Here is a 20,235-nt window from a genome sequence, read left to right on the forward strand (position 1 = left end):
TACTTTTGTGGCCATTTAATTGTTTTGTCAGAAAACGAGCCAAAGTAGTTGAAGCTGATCCAACAGAAAATAGAGCATTTAGAAGGAACAAACTCGTTAACTGACTGCAGATCGCCACTAACTCTGTCATGTGAATGTAGGGGGAAGGCAATAAAGCATTTTAAATCGTCTTTTAAAAGGAGAAAGTTATCAAATTAGCAGAATGCACCTTTTTTAAACCATACTAAAATTTTTGCTGAACAATCCGATTTGGATGATTTCTTTCTTAATCGTCAGAAGGCGATTCCAAGAAGGTAATATACTTTTGTTTAACTCTATATTTCTTTGAAAAAAGCTGACACAAGAAAAGTATGATTTAAGATGGAATTTTTTAATGAATATTTTTCTGGAACTTTTAGAACTGTATTAATTTAGTGATATGGTATGATTGACGCACTCCCTAGCTCATAACTCTTCTATCTTCTCATTTGTTCCTGTGATTCCTTTTTTTTTTTTTGAGAATCCCTGTTCTGTTTTAAAAGAGGAATCAAAAGTTTAGTTTATTATTTTAACAACCGATTTTTTAAAACAAAAACAATTCTTATTGTGAAAGAAACATTTGTCTAACAAAAATTAGATTGAAATCATAGAACAAATTGCAAAATGCAACTTTTACGGATACTTCTGGATGTACGAAAGGTCATTTATATGCTTTTTTCTATGCCTTAAAGTTATTTCATCTCTGAAATTCAAATAAATTTTACTACAAAAATATCAAAGGTTGAGAATTACAATAAAAAAAACCATTACATATAAATTCAATGCATACATATAGAAATTCTCTTGAAGTATAACACGAATCTTTTCGACAAGAAATCGAGTTTTCTTCCTAGAGAATAAACACATTTCTCTGCAATCTGTACCAACTATGCTGCCACTAGATTCAACATAGCATTCATCAAATTTCTGAGCCATAAACACAGATTGAACTCGCCGTATTTGAACAATATTAGCATTTCGGCGTTTTTTTATTCGTGCTTTGAGAAATAAATAAGAACTGTTAGAGAACGAAAAATATATAAGTGATTTCTTTCGGGCGAGAGTAAAATTCTGTGATTCATTCCAAGAATATTATTCTTTTGCTCGCGAAAGACATGAAATGGGAACGAAAAGTTGAATAATGATAACCTTTTGTTTAAAGTTGAAGTTTATGTTCGATTCATTATTGTGATATCTACATTGAAAAATGACCTTATCTACAACATTTAAGAAGAGTAATTATTAATGGATTTATACTAAAATACACATTTGTTTAACTACTGTAGTTGTGTGATAAAATAAGTGTTACTGGCATGAAAGTTTGCGAAGTTCATTAAGTTCCGGTTAATCAAATTGGTGTGGTTGTCAGTTACTGTTATTACTTATCATCAACTTATTTCAAAATTCAGCAAAATAAGTTTTTTGTCTAAATCATCAACTAAAACAATCTTTAGAGAGCAATTAGCTCAATATTTCACAGCAACGTAATTATCGCGAAAGTTAAAATGTTTCCAACTCGTGATTCTGATACATTGTAAAACTTTTGAATAATGATAATAATTTAGTCATATGTTACGTAATGTAATGAATATGAGCAGTATTTCGCTAAATGATTCTTTGATGGATACGTACCAGAGCACGTACCAGAGCACACGTAGTAAATAGAGGAAAAAGAAAATTACAGTTTGGAGGAGAATTCGATCGACGGTTCGGATGTCTGCCAAGACCGTTAAACTTAAAAATGTGTCAAAATTGAGAACATTTCAGGAATAGAACTTTTTTTTTTTTTCAATGTAGTGAATAAAGAAGAAAGTTAAAAAAAAAAAAAAAAAAAAAACGAATAGCCTGAGGAGCAATTAATATGGGAATTTTCGTGCTCTTACTGCAAATTCTTGAGCAGCTGTAAAAAGTTCATCTTAATGAACATTTTATTAAAAAGTTATCATTAGACATACATTTTTACAAGGCAGATGAAATAATTAATGGAGACGTTGGTTTGTTTTTGTCGATAAAGTTCATCAATGTTTGACTCTACCTTGATCAAATAGCCTTCAACACTGGGCAATTGCTCTTTGCAATTGGGCAACAATTATGCTTTGCAATTGCTCTTCAGGTAATTTGAACTAGAAAACACTCTTTTTGTGCTGAGTAAGCTGTCGCAAATCCCAGAAATTACTCTACGGCTATGTCTTATAGTTCTTCTTCAATACTATGTAGTCCAGAAGTAAAGTAACAAAGTACTTCAATAATTTTGTTTCAGTCTAGGATCGCACGATATAACTCCTACCAAATTCATGTCGCAGTTTAATTCTAGCATTTTCAATGCAGTTTTTACTTCCTTTTACAAAAAAGGAAGTCTTGTATTCGCAAAAAAATTTTCACTCAAAAATCGATCTTAATTTCCATTTTACTCACCCCCGAATGAATATTGAGTTTTTTTTCGACTCGACCACACGTGGATAGGTGCCTAAAAACGTATAGACACGCGAAATATACACGATATTTCGCGTGTCTCCGAATGACGATTCCCGAGTTAATTACAACGAATTTTCTCGTGACGTCTGTATGTACGTATGTATGTATGTGCGGATATGCGTATGTATGTCGCATAACTCAAGAACGGTAAGTCCTAGAAAGTTGAAATTTGGTACGTAGACTCCTAGTGGGGTCTAGTTGTGCACCTCCCCTTTTGGTTGCATTCGAGTGTTTCTAAAGGGGTTTTTTGCCCCTTTTGGGGGGGGGGAATCATTGTTAACTTCGATGTAAACTCAAGTGGTGTTATAATTTGGCGGTCACTTGGCGATATATCGCCAGTCTTTTGGTCGCCAACTTGGTGACAAATTTGCCGTTTTTTTTAAAAATCAGTTTCAATTTAGCCACTTTTGGTGATATATTAAAATTGCCAGTAATGGGGAAATGACATTAAATTGGAGTAAAAGGAAATCATGTGATGCACACATCAGCTCATTTTTTTGTACTTTCGGGTAGTTAACTGCGTACCATCGGCTGAAAACCATTGCTTCAAGGCCTATTTTTGTTTTGTCTCTCCGCAGGTTGACGGCTCGAGATGCGGAGGGTCCTCGACGGCTGAGAGCGACCCCCCTCCCGGTCGCCCGATGGCGTCTCGGCCCTCCAGATGCAGCCCCACTTCGGCAACGACTCCGCCCCTGCGCCCCCGCTGACCCGCTGCGAGCCCTGGGGCGAGACCCGACACCTGCTCCTGCAGGCGGCGCACTGCCTGCTGGCCGCAGCGCTGGCCGTACCGGTGGCGCGCCGCCACGCCATCTACGCCTTCGCCTCGCGCCTGCTGATGGCGCTCTCCTTTCTGGCGGCCTGCGCCTGGGCCGCCTTCGGCCGCGCCTGCACCAGTCCGGACGTGCTGGCCTGGAATGCGACCCTGCTCGTGGCCAACTGCGCGCAGGCTGCCTATCTCGCCTACAGTCACCTGCCGCCTAGGATCGCCCCGGAGCTGCAAGAGCTTTATCTGAAGGTAGGCACTTAAGGGTAGGAATACAAATCTGTAGAATATAGTACCGCTAATAGCATTTATAACTTACATTTACCATGATAACCAAATAACAATTTTCGTCTGTTGAGATCAGAAGACACTTATTTAAAAACAAATCTTTTATTGAGTACACTGCAAAAAATAATTGTTGTTTTTAAAGTAATATACTGTATTTTCCTACAGTTTAATACTGCTTTGCTAAATAACAGAGAAAAACTAAAACTGTTTTAAATAGCGCAAAAGGTGTTTCTTTTCATACGGGAAGATAAACGAATGAATTCGAGGTGTCGACAGCCATGTTAGTAATTTTTGGGGTGTGTGCTGAGACAGGACTGATCAGCTGTAATTCAAGTTAAAGGTAAGTAATAGTTATATTATTCATTCCCTTTTCCTCAAAATGTAGTTTTCTTTATTATCGATAATGTATGTAAAATAATAGTGTGTATTTTGAAATCATAATTCGTATTCCAATGTTCGTTGATGTTGACTTTGCAGTTTCTTTTAGTTGCTAAGTTGTAGCGATTGCTTTGCAGCAAAAGTCCGAGTAGTTGTTGTGATCCTGAATATTTTACTGCACGTATGATAGTTTTTAAACATTTTCTGAAATTCAAATTTGATTTAAAAATAAATCAATTCTTCTTGATCGTATTTAAAGTTATTAGAACATTAGACTTTGTTTACGATTATATTTTGTGTTATATAGGATGTGAGTACTTAAAATTTAAATTCTTATGTTTTCTAGTAAATTTTTAGCGTATCGCGATTGACTTCTTTCTTCTTTGTTCTTTTTCTTTCTTATGTTCAGTTTTAAATTATTTAACAGTTTGTATTTAAATATTTTATTGTTAAACTTTACGCTATAGCGTAAGTAACTTTTATATCCTGTACATAATTCGATGAATAAAGTGTAAATAAATAAAATAACAACGTAACCGAGAGACATGCAAACAGTATCAAGTTTACTGATATTTTTTGTTGAAGAATTTGCCCCTCTGGAAATACAGTACTCTGATGTCTGAACGACTCAAAATTCTCTGAAATCTGGAACCAGCTTTAATACTTATCGAACAAAACTAAAATAACAATAATTAAAAAAATCATCAATGAAGCACTGAAAAAAAAAAAACTAATAAAAATAAGCATTTTTAGATACAAACACGAAACCCTTGTGTTTTTAAAGTTTTATATTTGCGTCAGTAGGAAATTAAAGTTTTACTTCAGGAAAAATGCACTAGCACCATTGAAACTTGTGAACCTAAAAATAATTTTAGAAACTATAGTCAATGGCACTCGATGGGAGGTCACGGGAAGTCTCTATGACCGCCCCAAAATCGCCATATTGGGAAAACTTTGCCGATTCGGCAAATTTGGGGACATAATTGTAATGTTGCAATTTTTGAATTCTCGAATGTCCAAATTTCATTAGATATTGTACTTAATTGTGCGTACTTAATGTGTGCATGCACCAGTATTTTATTAATCGACAAATATGTAAGTTCCGTTCGACAAATTGAGATTATACGCCTTCCCAGCATATTTAAGTTCAGACCGTGCCTGGCTATATTTTAAATTTTTCAGCCTTTCATTTCTGATCAGGCAGTGTTGCGTTCTCGTCAAAAGTACAGCTTTTTAATTAAAAGTAGAAAATTTACATTATTATGCATTGTTTGTCATATTTTATTTACCTTGAAGGACATGCTCGTTTAAAAAAGTAGATGCTCGAGAACTACAGTAGAATTTGAAACTCTTGTAACCTTGAACTCGTCAGTTTCCTTACATTTTAACTTTAAGAACCCTTTGAGTCTTAAAGTTTGGCGTCAACGTGTTTATGCTGAAGAAAAAAACTATATGATAAATACTGAAAAGTATGATTCTGTACTTCACTGTCTTTCACTGCATATAAAAAGTAAAAATATGTCAGAGTGTTATCCGTGTAAAATGGAAAAATCGGGGAATTTCGTTTAAACCTGTAACGGAGATTCAAGCCAAAGCCGAGTAAGATCTTTTGCATTTAAATGCGATGGGTTCCTTAGCAGTTGAGTTCTTTAGATGGAGGGGGATTATTTTCACAATAATAGACAATTTTTCAAAAAAGTGAGGTTTTCGAATATTTTGTCAGGTTTCAAAAAAAGAACAGAGAGATTTGCGGGAAAGATCCGATTACGGAAAAGAAATTCTGAACTCCCGGTTTGAAATTTACCTTAGCGACCAAAGCATAAGAATCGAAAAAACCAACAAATCCTCCAGTTAACAAAGTAGCGTCATAGAACACTATAACTCAACATTAATGAATGGAATTAGGACACTTTTAAATGAATCGGGTTTGCCTAAGCAGTTTTGAGCCGAAGCAGCTATGTGCTTCCACTACTTACGGACTAGACCGGTTTTAAAAAGAAAAACCAAAACCTTTTTTGAGCTATTTGAGGGAAGAGAGTCATCTGTTAAACACTCCCGTGTTTTTTGGCTGTATTTCGTATATTGGAATTCCAAAACAGAAAATAAACAAATTGGATATGAAAGCTAAACAGGTAGTCATGGTAGGATATGCGTTTCATACGAAAGGTTATAAAATTTGGAATCCCGAAAACAGCGAAGTGCCAGAAACTCTGAATGTTTAATTCGATGAAAATAAATTCTGGGCGGGGGAAAAAAAAACAGGAACGGGAAACAGAGATATACAGTTTTTTTTCACTTCTGAGTAAATCTGAAGTAGAAGAAGAATATCCTGAAAATCATAAAATAGCATGTTGTGAGAATTAAATGGGTTAAAGAAATACCAAGGCAAAGTATATATTGACACGACGGTTCTAAAGTCCGAATCGCGAAGTCGAGGTTTATTGTTCTGAAAATAACATTGAATATGACCCAAAATATTTTGATTTCACTTGTGATGATAATTCAAGAAAAGTATCAGATTCTGATGAAGATAGGGGGGATAATTCAAGTAAGCTAGAAGCTAACATTTCCGAAGATGTAATTCCTTCACATTTGAAACAAAGTTTGAGAACGCCAGAAAGTGAAGATTGGCAAAACGCAACAGAACAGATGAGAAGAACGAAATAATGCGCTTCAAGGCCAGACTAGTAATTTTAGGTAACCACCAGCTATGGGGGGGGGGGGGATACTTTTCGCAAGTGTTCTCTCCAGTAATTTCCTTTCTTTTGGTTGAGGCTTTCTTTTCAATTTTTGTGTATAAGCTACATTGGGTCCATTTCCAAGCAGATGTTTGCAATGCGTATCTATATGCGGATTTAAAGGAGGAAATTTGTGAGACAACTGAAGGGTTTGACGATCCCTGAAATCTAAATTTTGTCTGCAAATTGAATAAATCATTGTTATTCTGATACAGATTACGCCTCAAATCACGACGACCGGATTCCAATGCCGGGGGAAGGGGGGGGGGCGCTTGTAATGTTTTTGGATAGGGTACGAATAATATGGTGTACATTCAAACAAAAATGCGTAGCACTGTCAACGATGGAAGCGGAGTATATTTCAATTAGTGAACAATCTAAGGAAGTTATGTGGATCAAAAAAAGTTTAAATGAATTAGCCACGAAAAGAGTTCAGAATTTTAGATTGTCACAGTGCAGAGTACTATTAATCAATCTAGTTGCGATCGATTTTTCTAGTTCTGCAATAGAAAATTGCAGAACTAAGCAGATTAATGTGGGGTACCATTTCCTAAAGAATTCGATTGACAAAAATGAATTTGAAATAAAATTTGTTGAGAAACTAAAAATAATTTTAGCTGACTGTTTCACAAAACCTTTCTGTAGGGAAAATTTACGTAAAGCTTGAACTGCAATGACATATTTTTCTAGAGTTTTTTTTTTTTTTTTTTTTTTTCTGAAATGTTTCAATTATTCCATTATGTTTAAGCTATAATTTGTGCACACAACCGGATGGCCTATAATATATATATATTTTTTTCATTTCTTACAGTATATTTCATTTTTTGCGTGTGCTGGCTTGCCAAGAAGGGGGGTATTTGCTAGCGAATATTTTGTTCCTGTCACTCCAGCGCACGAAAAAAAAAAACAATTGTAGTTGATTTCATTTTGAATTTATGCCCGGTGATATGGTTGCGGTTAGGTATTTCGGAAAAATTTAAACTATAAATTTCATTCTAGCCGCCTGAATTTACTTCATTTAAATTTATTCACTAATGCAATATCATTTCTTTCAGTTTAGTGGTGTGCAAATGTAAAGAACTACGTAATTTGTGACCAGAACTGAATGGCAGTCTTTATCAAGATGGCAGTTCGCATTTGTGTTCCGCTTGGAATTTCAAAGAAGCCTCTAGTCTGAATGATGTTGCGATGATTCACTTTGTGACATGAATGCCGGCAACCGAAAACGGAAGTATGACTTTTCATTTATATTTTTGTGTTTTCGGATGTAATTTGTAATCACCAATGCTTTTGAGTTTTAGAGCGTTCTTAGCCACTGAAGCCTATTCTACGGTCTGCGTGCCGTATTGGGCCCCTGAAGCTGATTTTTGTGACCCGTTGTCAGGTTCTATGTTACAATCAAGAACTATGTATTGGAACAAGATAAACTAAATTTTATTTTGTTTTGATTGAAATGTGATCGGTCATACAATTCATTTAAGTCTGAAGTTTTTTAATTTGTAATTTAATATTAGATTTTACGGGTAGTTGAATAATATCACTTCAAGAATCACCGGAATATAGAAATTTCTATTGCTAGAGCTAAATTAGACGTACATTTCTTTCATTATTTTTTTTAAATTTTCCAGTAAATTTTGAAACACTGATTCTTTGTTTTTACATGTTATTAAAATCGAAGACACCGAAACAGCATGCTAAAAGTACGGTGTATTACAGCGTATGAAACTTTCTTCGCATATTCAGACTTGTGTGACACTTATCAAACAAAATTATAAATTATTTTTATTGTAATATAAATAAAAAGCAGTTATTTTGTAAATGTGAGCATGTTTAAATCTACAGTTAAAAGTGGTGCGGTCTTCTGGCAAAGTATTTTCAAGAAGGGTAGCATTGTTTACAACAAAGACGGCGGGCCAAATGTGGACTTACAATTTCTCAATGATTAGAACTGGCCCTACCAGATTTACTCTTTTTTGACATGTTTGATGATTTATTGTTTTGTTAAAAACTTTCAACTTTTCTGACCGATTTTCATTTTTTACTGAATTGACTTTAACTAAGCCATCTTGATTTTGGGAATATAGAATTGTTTCTTCCAGATTTCAGGTAAACTCTGAAAAACTTAAAGATAAATTGTCTAAATCCTCTCAAAAGAAGTGCCCCTTAAAAAAAAGTCGCTGGTGGCTTAAATGGGAACATCGATAGCTGTTCGGGGCGGGGGGCCTCCCCATTTTGAAAGACATAGAATATAAATGAAACATTTTAAATTATGCTTAAATATTAAGAGATATATAAGATAGAACGTTCTTACGGTATTATTTTATTTCAACTCAAATGACTCTTTTATTTGATTCCTTAGTACTTAAGAAAAAAGCTTCAAAAAATTAAATTTTAATAATATAATAACACAATTACGGAATATAAAATGCATGAAAAAAATATTTTAAAAATTTAGTAAAATATTTCACATTAAGTACAGACAGAGTTCTAAATAATTATTTTTGGCACACTTTGTTTTATATTCAGATTTCTAACGATGGGAAGCTGTCAAAGAAAAAGATGAAGCTGGTATCAGTTGAACATAGTTTGAGCTGTTTAACAAGTGTTGGAAAGGAATATGAATTACCAAAAAAAGGAAAGAAAAACCATCTATATACGACCTTCAGTGCTACTATAGCAACTCGGGGGTGGGGGGGTACTAAAAGAGGCTAGATAGAGTATTCATTGTTTTAAATGGAATACCCCAATATTTCCCAATTGGTTTTCTTAAACATCAACCTTGCTCCATTTCCTAAAAAATATTTCGCTACCTCATCCTTATTATTGTTTTGAAGTAAACATATTGTAATCCGATAATCTGAAGCCTATTATAAGAAAAAACTAGATACAAGTTTTATCATTTTTAAAACATTTTTATTTTTTTCTTTAGGCCAAGATGTTAGCTTTCCTATTTTGGACAACTTGGAATTCTTGACTTATAGAAGGATTTTTATTCTCCTGATCACTTCAGTTATCCGATCGAAAAAAATAAACATTATTCTTAATCAACAGTGTCATATGTATTACGAAATCCTTCAAAAATACCGAAAATTATAAGGACTTTTTTTTTAATTTTACTTCAAAAACCAGTATAAGTGTATTTCTTTGCATGGAAGATAAAATGTAAGATATTATTTTCTTTTTTTTTTCTTTTCTGAGTTCTTATGTAAAGTATCCAGATTAGATCTACTTTAAGTAGACATTAATAACTACCGTTACAAATGCGTAATTTGCAAATTGCTGCCAAACAGTTTTTTTTTTCTCCTTAAAACAACATATTTACGCTTAACTGGTTCCTGAAATAAACGGTTCAATTACAATTTAGGTATATGTTAAGCAGTTTCAAAATAAAAACAACTCTCGAGGCAACCTTAATTTCAGATCATTCAGAGTCATAATTTTAAACATTTTAGGGCGTATTTTTATACCGACGTAATTTGATTTTTCCATGTATGTTTTTTGGTTTCTAAAAGTTTTATGAGATTCTAACAATTTTTATTTTGACAGATGCTTTCATAATATAAGGCCTAATGATGGCTCCAAAGTCGGCAAAGATGTCACAAAGAAGAATCAAGTTCGTGATGTAAAAATGTTGACCTTGAAAGCATTTGCATTCGATTTTGAATGAATTTCTGCAATTTCACTGTAATAATCTGTATTTATAGGTAATGTATACGAAATAAAATAATTTGGCGATTTTTAATGGTGTGAATGTTTTGTTTTTTTCTCATGAAAACAGTATAACAGAATATTAAGTTAAACTTTATATAAACCTGACAGATTTTACTATACCGAGTGAAAAATTGTTTATGTTTAGTAGCTCTGAATTCTGAACTGTCACATATTTATTGTTTTCATCTATGTAAACTTTAAAAGGTTAATAATATCAAGTATTATCTAATCTATAATACTATTCAGTTTACAATAAAAAGCATTCTGTGCAGTCTAAATGCTGAATACTGCACATATGGTGTGAAATAACGTTTGTTAGAAGTATTTCTCAAATAAAGTAGGTACAAGTGCAACTTATAACATTAAAAAAAGAAGAAAACCATGAAAATAATCTGTTTTTCCAGAAAAGGAAAATAAATACAAGGAATTGTATGTATGAAGTTAAAAATAAACTTAAAGGTATAATGGATTGCATACTGTAAAACATTTCCCACGTTATGCTGCTCATTTTAGCATTACAATAATGCTGAAAGTGAAAAAAGTACTTTCAGTGAAGATACGATGTAGTGTTTTCAGTTATATATATAAAAAAACTTCTCATTTTTACTACCTTCATGGATCAAAAAGTTTTGCTTTATGAAAAGGCTATAATTGTTCTTAAAATAATGCTTCAGACCATATCTTGCAATTTCCTTCTATTTGTAAATTTTTAAGTTGGCAATAAAAGCTAAAAGTTTTTTGTAGAAATGAAAAAGCACCATTTTTCCTCCTTTAAGAGGTGTTTATAAAATATAAAGACGGGCATTGATTTATTTTGTGTACAATGAAATTAATATCAATAAAACATATATTTAGCAGCAGTTAATTATTTTTATGTAAAATGCTTTTATATTTCTCTACTTGTTGCTTTTCATAGCCTAAAACATTTTTGTTGTTGAAAAACTTTAGAAAAGGAACAGATTTCGTATGTAGGCTAATTTCTACAACGTACATACAGAATCAATTGCTTTACTTTTCTATATTGTTCTTCAGCTGTAAAAGCAGTGATTTCGGCTATGAAAAGAGACAACAATAGGGGAGAAAACTCTTTTGCATAAAAATTTATAACTATTTAATTTATGGTTTACTGCTGTTAATTTTACTGTACAAATCATTTATAAAACCGTATACTACTGCTTTTACGGAGCAGTGCAGCTGATTTCGCAGCATATTACTGCTAACTTTACAGTGTTACTGTTAATTTTGCAGGGCAATTTCATTAAAAAGCAGTATATTACTGTTAATTTTACATACTATCTCTGTTCAATTTACAGGCCAATTCATTCCTAAAACAGTATATTACTGCTAATTTTACTGTTTGATACTGTTAATTTTACAGGGCAGTTTCATTAAAAAACAGTATATTACTGGTAATTTTACAGTAAGTCATTGTTAATTTCACAGGGCATTTCCATTAAAAGACAGTATATTACTGCTAATTTTACAGTTTATCACTGTAAATTTCACAGTAAAAGTCTGCTATAAGACAGTATAATACTGCAAATTTTACAGTTTAGAACTGTAAATTTTACAGTTTTTCTTTGGAATGTGAGCTGCCAGTATTATACTGTAAAAACAACAGTTTATTTTTTTGCAGTGTATGTTATAATGTACAACATGAATTTCATGGCTACCAGCTTTGTAGCTAACAAAATTAACGGCATAACCTTCTAAAAAAACACACCTAGTTTCCTCACCTTATAAGTACGCAACATTTGCATAATTCAGAATTTTACAGTTCACGGTTTACAGTGATACTTTTCACTTTAAATATATAAGAAAGAATATGTAAATGTGTTCACTTTCAAATGTACGCACGCAAAAACAATCAAATTAAATAATTCTAACACCGCGGATATGCTGCAAAAAGGAAAAAATGACGGACTGATCAGGTAAAAGTTGTGCTTCCTCGAAAACTTAGCTGCATTGATGCATCATGCTTTCAAACAGTGATTTTTTTTTTTTTTTAGTAAAGTAAAAATGTTTTGTATTTTTGCACAACAGAACTTAACAATAAAAAACAAATGTATGCACGATGAAGAAAGTACATTAAATAAATGAATAAATAAAACAACTGAGTTTAAATTTTCAATTTTTCGACAAAAAAACAGCCATCGGTATTCGTTTTTTACTGCGAAAATATGTTTCCTGATTATTAATTGACTCGCGAATAATCAGCCCCGCGGATAATTGGGAGTTTACTATAGTTACTTAATTAATACAGTCCAGATCCATTGGAATAGGGTTGTTTCCTTCAGTCAAAAGTAGTCCTTTTTGTCACTGAAATTGATAGAATAAGTAAAAAAAAAAAAAAAAAACATGGACCCAGAAAATACTTTTATTTCCAAACAATTATTTTTTAGTTAATTTTTTAAAATGTCTGATTTTTCAAACAAGTCGCTGTTTTGTTGACGGCACAAATGATACCCTTTGTCGCATCTTTCTACCGCTATTTCACGTTATGATAATCAAGAAGCGAATTAAAATTGCGCTCTACGATTGCTGTAAACCATATTGTTGCCAATACACGTGAGTAAAGATGCGAATTAAATATTTTGCTCTGTGAATGGCAACACAGATAGACATTTCATCATTTGTGATGTCATCGGACAGAAGCATAAGCATTAAAAGCGCGCCAATTTAAGTAAGTTTTCAAAAATATTAAACTTAAACAAATTATTTATAAGTTTTTAAAAATCTTAAGCTTAAACAAATTATTTAAAAAATAATCAAATCTATGTTTTTAAGCATGCTCTTTCAGAAAAAAATACTTTTAAAATTTTGGAAACGACCCCATTATATATTTAACTTATGATTTTTTGGACTTAAGTTTATGTTCGAAATTACATTTTTGCATTTTTTTCTTACATTCAAATTGAAATGTTTCACAGCAATCCATGAACTCAGAATTATGCAAATTATCTCTACACCAAAAGTAAGGAAATTTGGTGTTGGAAAGATGATCAACTAGCAGTTATGTTAGTTGTAGCTACGGAGATAGTAGCAATGTATTTTTGTATATGGTATATATATTCAATAAAAGCTTTGATTTCAAGAAATGCCACTTGTTCGGAACAGACGGAACCATACTTAGTGTTTAGTCTTCGCGTTGTATACACGTTGTAAACGCAGTTGGCAGAAATATATAAGATATGTTGTTAGAAAATTCATTGTCATCTAATATATTTTGTTCTCGACAGGTTTTTGCACCCCTGAAGGTGGGTAAGGACCAGTTTCGTCAGCTGATCCGTTATGCTCACATCGAACCTTTAGATACGGGGGAGCACTACGCTCTGGAAGGGGTCACCACCACTGAACAGAGACTCTCCGTCCTCCTTTCTGGAAAGTAAGTCATTTCTCCCTCTCAAAAATTTTCTGATAAATTGGCTGTTTAATTATCACTAAAAAAAAGATGCTGATCAAAGACAGAATACTTTAAATGAGAGTAGACTAGTAACGGAATTCCTTTCGCATTCCCCTGGACAGTGATCAAAACTTGTTATATTTCTCTGAGTAACAAGACCGGAGTTTAATTTTACCAAAAACCATAGTTATAACCATAGCCCTCATTAATTTACGTGGTTCCAAAGGAAAGCCATGCTATTGACACTCAGGGCTTTCAAAAGTAAGATTTTTTCCCCTATTTCGTTTATAAAAAAATGTTCAACGGAATTGTTTCGCGGCCCATTCCACTGAAATCTAATACTGAGAGAGTTGTGTCAATTGTCCCTTGTCCCAGCACCTATTCTGTTGTGGCAAATCATTTTGTGAAATCCCGAAGACTCTAAGTGGTCTAGTTGCTGAGATATAAGCAAAAGCAGGCCTCAGAATTTTCCTTGACAAACATGTCAAGTGTAATAAAAGTGCTTAAAAATCACTTCAATTCTTTTTTATGTGTTCATTTCTGTTTTTGTCGGTCAAAAAAAAACTTGCTTTTACTATGCTAAGTATATCCGTGCTGATGTCTAAAACTGGCAACTGTCCCGTTTTGAGGGGAAAAAAATAAATGGTCAACTTAAGTATCCACCGTGTTGTGTCCAACCGTTATGAATCCGTGTTATGGTGTTGCATGAATTTCAAGCTCTGTTGAACTGGCCTTCAAAGCTTTGAAGAATGGACAGCTAGAACAGAACGCATGAGAGTGAAAAACTTCGGGCGCAAGATGGCCCCCAATGACAAAGAGTCACTAATCCCATTCATGCCAACGCGTCTACTTTAACTCCGAGGAAGATTTTCCTTGGACAGAATAAATGAACAAATTAAAGGATTATTTTTAGAAAAGTATATTTAATTTTAACTACTAAAAAAACATCATTCAAAAAGTTTATAACTTAGTTAAACGAGAGAGAGATAGCTAGTGCTACAATTTTGATGTAGTCACATGGAACAGGTTTTTTTTTTTTTTTTTTGAATTCCGAACAACTTTCCTCAGAAAATTAACTTAGACAATTATCGTTCACTTTTTTTTCCGCATTTTCAGTTCGTTGCTGCTTCAAATACTTTCCCCTAATTATATTTCCATTGTTCAATATTTCCTTGAGTGAAATCAACTTCAAATCATTTTATGTGCACTCTTTTCATGTATACTTTTCAAGAATGGTAAAAATGTATTCCCCCTTCAAGATTAATTGAACACTGAACGTTTACCGATTAGTCATTACTTCATCAATCGTGCCGGTTAATACTCCTATACTACTGTTTTGATATTTTTTATTAAACATTGCATAACTCTTGACACGTCCTTCTACGGTAATATTCAATTTCACTGTTACGCTTTGTCTTTCATCTTTTAATTTGGTAACTCTCGATGAAAATTATTTCTAATTGTGAATCCTTTTCCAAAAAGTTACATGCACTCAAAACAATTAATCGAGCATAGTCGATAGGTATTGTCGAATTGATAAAAGAAACAAATTACTATTGTAATCTGCCCTTTTTACAGTAAAAAGGTCCGATTAAAACATTCTCTGATCTTAAACAATGTAAAAGTTCTTGAAACACTTGAATGTATCACACACCTGTATACTTATCTGAAACCATTTGGCCGCGTGCCCACTTTCAAACTTCTTATTTATGACCGCAAAGCAACGGGTGGAGTAGTTTCGTTCAGCAAAATTTTTAAAAAGATATCTCCGTTCTGAATAAGCTTGGTGTAATATATCGCATAACACGCATTTTGTTCCCTTCTAAAACGAACACGTTTTTTAATGGTCTTTTAGTGAAAGTGATAGAAAAGGTGGAAAACTATGACGATTCACTATGTGTTTAACTAGCAGGAAAATAACTCATAAAATATTCTAAGAATTCCAAAGGTAAAGGTAAGAAGAAAATCGGGTTTCTTCATTAATGTGTGGGTGATTCCTACGAGTGCCCCCGAACTTAAATTTTTGATTCGCCGAATGAAACTCCGAATTTTACCGAATGATAAAATATAAGGGTGGAATCATTATAATTTTGTTTTTTAAATGCAACTTCACTTTGATGTCTCCAAATTTGCCGAAACGTCAGACTGAATTTGTTGATTAAGGAATTTTTTTGAGATCTCATAGCCTTTCCAATCTGACTATTCCACGAAAAAAGCAGACATTTTTTGTCGCACGTGACAGACTAACATTTGATTCCAAAATGTGCAATAAGCAAACATTTTCCACCAAGAAACCACACGTGTATGTAGATTTCTGAGGAATTTAAAATCTCTGTTTAGAACAACTTTTAAGTATTACTTTCGACGCAAAAGAGATGTCACGTGTAGGACAAAATGGCGGAATTTCTGTGGAATGGCCTACTATTTCTTCTTAAAACTAACATTGAAAAATTGTGGTTCGTAAAGACACTTGCTAGAAGAGAAACTCTGCCTTTTATTATTATTTTTTTCATTCTGAACAGTTACTTAACTCGCACATTTTCCCTCATGCCACGCTCGTTTTTTCTGCACCTGGCTAAGGCATATTTGTTCAGAACAAAATTGCTTTTAAACTAATCGAGAAAACTTCCTGAAAAAACTTTTTTAATAGTATTTTGCGCGATATTAATTCCAGTGGTATCGCATCAAAAGTAAGCCTTTTCTATCATCGAAGACAAAACGGTGCATTGAGTATTTTATTTTCGTTTCGCAAATGCGAAGCAAGATTACTGAAATCTATTTCTACCTCATCAGTTTAAAAAAAAAGTTGGATATTTTTGTTTCTCCAGATTTCTAGAGTAAAAATTGCTGATTGACTGCACTTGATATTCTTCTGTTTCGTAGTTAGTGTTTTATTGACCTTGGATAATAATGAAAACGATTTTAACAAGTTGGTCATGCATAGAAGGATATTATTATTTCATTAAAAAGCATTAATTTAAGACACTGAATGCCCTAATGGTAATAATTATTGTCTAATAAAATGCTGCAAAAACCGCCAAAACAGCGTGACACTTTTTTTTTTAAAATCAAAAGTCATTACTTTTCCAAAAGACCGATTTAGCTAACCTTTTTCGAAAATTATTTCTTCTGGAGTTAAAATCTATTAGGGTAGACCTACCAATAACTGAACACTTCCCCAGTGAATGAACAGTTCATAGTTTATTTCAAAAAATAAAGTTTCAAAAGTTTTTTCTCAGATGAATCGATTGGAGTCCATTTCACAAAATTCCCAAAAGTAAATGACCTGGAAACACTGTGTATGTCCGTTCTAGCTCATCAGTTTCTCTTAAAAGTTACACAAATCAATAAAAATGTTTTTCATGCCGTCGTATGAACTGCTTCAGTTAAAAACGATTTCAAAAATTTCTTAAAATGAAGTTCTGCTTAAGTGTTCCTTTACTGGTAACCACCATACATTATTTTATATTTTAAATTTATTTTTTGAAGAAGTCTTATAGAGAGAGGGGGGGAGAGTGAGAGAGATGAAAAACAAGAGTAGCACACCGATCTTTATTTTGAATTAAAATGCTGAGGATTAAAATTTGAACTAAAAATTTTAATTTGAATAAAAGTCGAATTTTTTTCTTCTTCCTGAAGCACTTTTAGAATACAATGAGAATGGTAAAATAATAATCCGTGCTAAGAATGAGTATAGACGATTATTGTAGTTTTAAAGTCATGATGTTTTTTTTTTTTTTTGAAATATCCGTATTAAAAAGTGGCCACTTTTTGATTTTATGAAAATAGATGCTGTATTGAGAAAACTATTTCTTTCAAACAAAATAGAATTTCTAATAAAAACATACACTCTATCATTATATTATTTTTTCAATGATACTAAATACCACCTATATTTTGTACAGAATTTATAAAACTGTCCATATAGCAATATAAGTAAAGATTTAAACTAATCACTGAAGCTACGTTCTTAACATTTTGAGAGAATTTAATAGAGAATTCATTCTAATTGAAATTTTGGAATGAAAACGGTATTTTACTAAAAGAGCATTTTTTTTTGCCGCAAAGAGAGTTGAGTAAACTATTTCAAATTTTGATTACATTTTCCTCGTGAGATTCGATTATATTTTGCTGGTACTTAATCGACTCGTTTTAAAACACTGCTCATTCCCGTTTCTAAGCGCTCAGTGGATAACTTTTGAGGAAACAGAAACAAATGAAAATTCAACTCGGATGAATTACAAATATGATGAGCCCCACAGAAAGATAGGCATATAAACACAAAACGAGAAGGGCAACCAGCAGTGGCGAACATAGTATATAGTTGAAAAAAATAAAACATTCAGGATACCACACTTCTTTATATTTACTAAAAGTAATGATTGACAGATTTCGCCAATTGAAAAAAAAAAGGGAAAGAAAGAAAGAAGAAAGAGAGAACAGGAAAAGAAAGAAAAGAAAAATTTTTTTTCAGCTATAATTTAAAAAGCAGACAGTTATTTTATTTATTTATTTATTATTATTATTATTATTATTTTTGAAAAAAAGTTAGTTTTAAACCAATTTACAGTCAAATTTGATTAATTTTTAAAATTTTGGCGTACGACGTTCTCCAACGTTTCCCTCCAGTTAAAGCACTGGTGGAGTGATGACGAACGAAAATCAAAGAAGAATCAGCATAAATGTCAAGCATAAATTTCTCCGATTCATGTAAGTCTCTTTTCTTTTCTTTTTTTTTTCTCTCAGTTTTAACTTTCTTTGCTACTTTCGAAAATGTGTTTCATTCAATGAAACAATTAAAATCTCGTTCTTGTGTACCTTAAAACAAAAACCTGAAATAGAAAAGTGTACCATTTAATTCAGCATTCATACATCGGAGTAAAAATATTCGAGTAGTAAAACAGAAATGTAGAAGCCATACTATTTTGAATTTTTTTTGTTATTCTTTGCTCTACTTTAAACAAGTTCTTGGTACAAAGAACTTTTGGGTCTCGGTGCTTTTACGACGATTTTTCTCACTTCCTTTCTATTGATCGTCTTACATACAGCTACAAGTTCTAAAAATATATTTATATAGTTAAATCTATCTGCACTTCATGAATAATGTAAGCTTTTACCATACATGTTAGGGTACTTGCTACGGGGGAGTTTTTTCTGATCAAAGGGCAAAAGGCGATATAAATATTTATCAATTGTATTTTTTGCAAATGAATTTTCATGAAATTGGTGATTTAATGAAAAAATACAATGACTGGTTTTGAATTATGCATTTAATACAAAATGATAAAATCCTTGCAAACTGAAATTTGATGTGTCATTTTGATTTCAGTGTGTTTTGTCTTCATATTATTCAATTTTTCTTGGTCTTTCAAAACTAAATGATCGAGTTGCTTGGGAGGAAAAGTTCAGTTGCATTACATCCAGCCAACAGTCAAATGGTTTTGAAAAGAGAAAACTCAATGAAAGAGAGGGAACAACTGAAAAATGGTGGTCAGGAATTAAATCATTGAGTTGCTTGGAAGGAAGAGGGACGAATCAGTTGTATTACATCCAGCCCAGTGGCGGATACAGTCGGCGGGCAACCGGGCATCTGCCCGGTGGGCCGGTCATGCTTGGGGCCGATCAACTAGCAGCAAAGTCTTTCGGGCCTGTCTATAACAGCAAAATGTAAATTTTACGCGCATGTGTTTAGAAAAACGCAAGTTCGCAAAACACAGCCTCAGCTCCTCTTTACGCATGGGCTAAAGCTTGCGGGTGGAAGGAGATAGGGCCGTCACAACAAGAGGGTGAGGGGGGGGGGTTCTGAAATGGGGCTGCCCAACTAGGCCTAGGCCTGGGGCCCCATGTTCTTAAGGAGCCCCATATTTTTTAAATAATTAGGCATGTATTAGAAAAATACATGTATTTTTAAAAAATAAAAAATTATGACTTATTAATTGGAAAAAAATTTCTTTAAAAGGGAATTTTTAATCATTCTGCCAGTAACGAATTTACTTGGTCACGATTATGAGGGGGCCCAAAGAGGATTCATAAATGCACATAAGGGATTTATACATAGTTGTGTGATTAGACAAAGAGACCTCCAAAAGTGCATTCGTACTTTAAAAATGTAAATCAAACACTGTATAGTCTTCAGGGGTCCTCCAAATTAATGTGGGCCTAGGGCCTCACTTTTAGTTAGTCGGACTTTGGGGCTGCCAATATATTTTTAGTGGTATAATAAAAAATAAATGAATACATTTAAAAAAAAAAAAAAAGGAAACCTTATCGGTTGAAAAAAGTTAAAATATTTTTGGACGCTTTTATTTATAAATGACAATTCACAATTGCTATAAAATGCAACTTACAACAAGGGCCGACGTGAGGTCATGTCAGCTTAGTTGAAGAATAGGGGCCCGGCTCGGAATTGAACTCGTGCAGAGGGTAAAATATCCTAATGGTGAAAGGTGTAGAAGGAGGCT

The 20,235-nt window shown here is 33.0% G+C and overlaps 1 protein-coding gene across 1 annotated transcript in view; it reads left to right on the top strand.

Moving 5' to 3' along the window:
* The first annotated feature begins 225 nt into the window (after positions 1-225).
* Positions 226-20,235, top strand: part of LOC129223575 (blood vessel epicardial substance-like) — a 39,088-nt gene continuing 19,078 nt past the window's right edge. Inside the window, exons 1-3 of the mRNA XM_054858073.1 lie at positions 226-293; positions 3,072-3,508; positions 13,611-13,756. Coding sequence (XP_054714048.1) covers positions 3,155-3,508; positions 13,611-13,756 — 500 coding nt within the window. The 5' untranslated portion in view covers positions 226-293; positions 3,072-3,154. The remainder of the gene's footprint in view (positions 294-3,071; positions 3,509-13,610; positions 13,757-20,235) is intronic.

Source organism: Uloborus diversus, chromosome 1 (genome assembly GCF_026930045.1).
Source record: "Uloborus diversus isolate 005 chromosome 1, Udiv.v.3.1, whole genome shotgun sequence".
Taxonomy (NCBI): Eukaryota; Metazoa; Arthropoda; class Arachnida; order Araneae; family Uloboridae; genus Uloborus; species Uloborus diversus.